General features: G+C 48.7%; 1 protein-coding gene across 1 annotated transcript in view; it reads right to left on the reverse strand.

Moving 5' to 3' along the window:
- Window positions 1–942, reverse strand: part of LOC112242348 (cyclin-dependent kinase-like 5) — a gene marked incomplete at its 5' end in the record, with an annotated part of 28245 nt that extends 27303 nt beyond the window's left edge. Inside the window, 3 exon segments of the mRNA XM_042313128.1 lie at window positions 106–165; window positions 336–456; window positions 748–942. Of these exon segments, the coding sequence (XP_042169062.1) occupies window positions 106–165; window positions 336–456; window positions 748–942 (376 nt within the window).
- Between the last annotated feature and the right edge of the window lie 4058 nt (window positions 943–5000).

A 5000-nucleotide genomic window follows, 5' to 3' on the forward strand; every position in this document is an offset into this window, starting at 1 on the left:
GAAGTCATGGACAGATACTGACCATTGCTTACCAGGGACTGAGATCGTCATACATCTAATGTACTGAGTTAATGACTCTGTTAGAAGTGACATATTTCTACTTACCAAAATCACAGAGTTTGAGAACATCCTCAGAGCTGATGAGGAGGTTTTCAGGCTTGATGTCTGAGGAGAAACAGAGGAGATCACTTTTCACACGCGGCAGCAGTCTGGTACTTGGCAAAACCAAAAGTCAGACCAAACCATCTCTGCTGGGAGGCCCTGCCTCTGACTCAACACGTCATCGTAGCATAACGAAAGGAAAAGGTGACCTCGTTTTAGTAAAGGTTCCTCACCTCTGTGTACGATCTCATTCTTATGGCACCAGTGGATGGCTTTGATCAGCTGGTAGATGTAGTTCCTGGCTTTGTCAGGTGGTGCTCCGTTAGGCAGTTCCTCCAGCAACTCCAGCATGTTCTGGAACACAGAATCCACAGTACTACTGTCAATCACAGCTACAACTACACTACCCACAATGCTCTGTATGACATGTGCCACAAATCCAACCCCTTAGCAAAACAAGTTAGATACTATGGCAATATTCTAAAAGTGAACATGCTGACGTAAACAGTAATTAAGTATATTACATGATGATTTATCATCCAACCATCAGCGGATCCCAGCCATCCCTAGAAAGTAGTGGACATTTCTAGACTGTTCTGGTTCATTAAACGTTATCATTAGAGGTTCATCCTCTAGGTCACTGACCCTCTCCACATATTCAAAGACCAGGTAGAGTTTCCCTCTCCTCCTGAAAGCCTCTTTGAGTTCCACGATGTTCTCCTGTTTCAGCGTCCGCAGCATCTTCAGCTCCCTCAGCGTGGTCTCTTTAACCTCCTCATTCTCCTCGCTGTCTTTAAACTTCTTTATGGCCACCAGCTCATTGGTCTCCTGGAACACAGCATGTCAAGAGTGTCACGCTGAGGGATCCTGTCAGTGGAGGCTGCTGAGGGGAGGACGGCTCATAATAATGGCTGGAACGAAGCGAATGGAACGGTATAAAACACATCCATGTTATTTGTCACATGCGGTGAATACAACAGGTGGAGACCTGACAGTGAACCGCTTACCTTCAAGCCCTTAACCAACAGGTGGAGACCTGACAGTGAACCATTTACCTTCAAGCCCTTAACCAACAGGTGGAGACCTGACAGTGAACCGCTTACCTTCAAGCCCTTAACCAACAGGTGGAGACCTGACAGTGAACCGCTTACCTTCAAGCCCTTAACCAACAGGTGGAGACCTGACAGTGAACCGCTTACCTTCAAGCCCTTAACCAACAGGTGGAGACCTGACAGTGAAACATTTACCTTCAAGCCCTTAACTAACAGGTGGAGACCTGACAGTGAACCGCTTACCTTCAAGCCCTTAACCAACAGGTGGAGACCTGACAGTGAACCGCTTACCTTCAAGCCCTTAACCAACAGGTGGAGACCTGACAGTGAACCGCTTACCTTCAAGCCCTTAACCAACAGGTGGAGACCTGACAGTGAACCATTTACCTTCAAGCCCTTAACCAACAGGTGGAGACCTGACAGTGAACCGCTTACCTTCAAGCCCTTAACCAACAGGTGGAGACCTGACAGTGAACCGCTGACTTACAAGCCCTTAACCAACAGGTGTAGTAGACCTGACAGTGAACCGCTGACTTACAAGCCCTTAACCAACAGGTGTAGTAGACCTGACAGTGAACCGCTTACCTCCAAGCCCTTAACAGACAGGTGGAGACCTGACAGTGAACCGCTTACCTTCAAGCCCTTAACCAACAGGTGGAGACCTGACAGTGAACCGCTTACCTTCAAGCCCTTAACCAACAGGTGGTGTAGACCTGACAGTGAACCGCTTACCTTCAAGCCCTTAACCAACAGGTGGAGACCTGACAGTGAACCTCTTACCTTCAAGCCCTTAACCAACAGGTGTAGACCTGACAGTGAACCGCTTACCTTCAAGCCCTTAACCAACAGGTGGAGACCTGACAGTGAACCGCTTACCTTCAAGCCCTTAACCAACAGGTGGAGACCTGACAGTGAACCGCTTACCTTCAAGCCCTTAACCAACAGGTGGAGACCTGACAGTGAACCATTTACCTTCAAGCCCTTAACCAACAGGTGGAGACCTGACAGTGAAACATTTACCTTCAAGCCCTTAACCAACAGGTGGAGACCTGACAGTGAACCGCTTACCTTCAAGCCCTTAACCAACAGGTGGAGACCTGACAGTGAACCGCTTACCTTCAAGCCCTTAACCAACAGGTGGAGACCTGACAGTGAACCGCTTACCTTCAAGCCCTTAACCAACAGGTGGAGACCTGACAGTGAACCGCTTACCTTCAAGCCCTTAACCAACAGGTGTAGACCTGACAGTGAACCGCTTACCTTCAAGCCCTTAACCAACAGGTGGAGACCTGACAGTGAACCATTTACCTTCAAGCCCTTAACCAACAGGTGGAGACCTGACAGTGAACCATTTACCTTCAAGCCCTTAACCAACAGGTGTAGACCTGACAGTGAACCATTTACCTTCAAGCCCTTAACCAACAGGTGTAGCCCTGACAGTGAACCGCTGACTTACAAGCCCTTAACCAACAGGTGTAGTAGACCTGACAGTGAACCGCTGACTTACAAGCCCTTAACCAACAGGTGTAGTAGACCTGACAGTGAACCGCTTACCTCCAAGCCCTTAACAGACAGGTGGAGACCTGACAGTGAACCGCTTACCTTCAAGCCCTTAACCAACAGGTGGAGACCTGACAGTGAACCGCTTACCTTCAAGCCCTTAACCAACAGGTGGTGTAGACCTGACAGTGAACCGCTTACCTTCAAGCCCTTAACCAACAGGTGGAGACCTGACAGTGAACCGCTTACCTTCAAGCCCTTAACCAACAGGTGGAGACCTGACAGTGAACCGCTTACCTTCAAGCCCTTAACCAACAGGTGGAGACCTGACAGTGAACCTCTTACCTTCAAGCCCTTAACCAACAGGTGTAGACCTGACAGTGAACCGCTTACCTTCAAGCCCTTAACCAACAGGTGGAGACCTGACAGTGAACCATTTACCTTCAAGCCCTTAACCAACAGGTGGAGACCTGACAGTGAAACATTTACCTTCAAGCCCTTAACCAACAGGTGGAGACCTGACAGTGAACCGCTTACCTTCAAGCCCTTAACCAACAGGTGGAGACCTGACAGTGAACCATTTACCTTCAAGCCCTTAACCAACAGGTGGAGACCTGACAGTGAACCGCTTACCTTCAAGCCCTTAACCAACAGGTGGAGACCTGACAGTGAACCGCTTACCTTCAAGCCCTTAACCAACAGGTGGAGACCTGACAGTGAACCGCTTACCTTCAAGCCCTTAACTAACAGGTGAGACCTGACAGTGAACCGCTTACCTTCAAGCCCTTAACCAACAGGTGGAGACCTGACAGTGAACCGCTTACCTTCAAGCCCTTAACAGACAGGTGGAGACCTGACAGTGAACCGCTTACCTTCAAGCCCTTAACCAACAGGTGGAGACCTGACAGTGAACCGCTTACCTTCAAGCCCTTAACCAACAGGTGGAGACCTGACAGTGAACCGCTTACCTTCAAGCCCTTAACCAACAGGTGGAGACCTGACAGTGAACCGCATTTACCTTCAAGCCCTTAACCAACAGGTGGAGACCTGACAGTGAACCGCTTACCTTCAAGCCCTTAACCAACAGGTGGAGACCTGACAGTTCAAGAAATACCTTCAAGCCCTTAACCAACAGGTTACAGACCTGAGCTAAAGCCCTTAACCAACAGGTGGAGAACAGTGAACCATTTACCTTCAAGCCCTTAACCAACAGGTGGAGACCTGACAGTGAAACATTTACCTTCAAGCCCTTAACCAACAGGTGGAGACCTGACAGTGAAACATTTACCTTCAAGCCTAACCAACAGGTGAACCGCTTACCTTCAAGCCCTTAACCAACAGGTGGAGACCTGACAGTGAACCGCTTACCTTCAAGCCCTTAACCAACAGGTGGAGACCTGACAGTGAACCTCTTACCTTCAAGCCCTTAACCAACAGGTGGAGACCTGACAGTGAACCTCTTACCTTCAAGCCCTTAACCAACAGGTGGAGACCTGACAGTGAACCGCTTACCTTCAAGCCCTTAACCAACAGGTGGAGACCTGACAGTGAACCGCTTACCTTCAAGCCCTTAACCAACAGGTGGAGACCTGACAGTGAACAGGTGGAGACCTGACAGTGAAAGCTTACCTTCAAGCCCTTAACCAACAGGTGGAGACCTGACAGTGAAACCATTTACCTTCAAGCCCTTAACCAACAGGTGGAGACCTGACAGTGAACCATTTACCTTCAAGCCCTTAACCAACAGGTGGAGACCTGACAGTGAACCACTTACCTTCAAGCCCTTAACTAACAGGTGGAGTCCTGACAGTGAACCATTTACCTTCAAGCCCTTAACCAACAGGTGGAGACCTGACAGTGAACCGCTTACCTTCAAGCCCTTAACCAACAGGTGGAGACCTGACAGTGAACCGCTTACCTTCAAGCCCTTAACCAACAACGCAGTTCAAGAAATAGAGTTGATTAAATATTTACAAAATAAGATAAAGTTTTTTTTTAAAAGGTAGCAGCAACATTATGTGCAAAATGAGTAACAAACAAAATAGCCCAGTTGGTTATGAGGTTGTAAAATGGCAGCCGTCCTCTCTGTGTGTTTGAAGTGTTTGATACCATTCCACTGATTCAGATCCAGTCATTACCACGAGCCTGTCCTCCCCAATTAAGGTGCCACCAGCCTCCTGTGGCTCCCACTGATGGTGGGACACCAGTGACAGTAACCCTAAATACTGTGACGGACCACGTTCGAATCCAGGTCTTCTTTGCGCCACAAGACAGTGTTTGTCCGCTGAGCTAAAGCCTAGGCCCTCGACAATAACTCTCAGGGCTAATGTAAATCTTCAGGTTTCA

This window comes from Oncorhynchus tshawytscha, unplaced genomic scaffold, assembly GCF_018296145.1.
Source record: "Oncorhynchus tshawytscha isolate Ot180627B unplaced genomic scaffold, Otsh_v2.0 Un_contig_8196_pilon_pilon, whole genome shotgun sequence".
NCBI classification, from domain to species: Eukaryota; Metazoa; Chordata; class Actinopteri; order Salmoniformes; family Salmonidae; genus Oncorhynchus; species Oncorhynchus tshawytscha.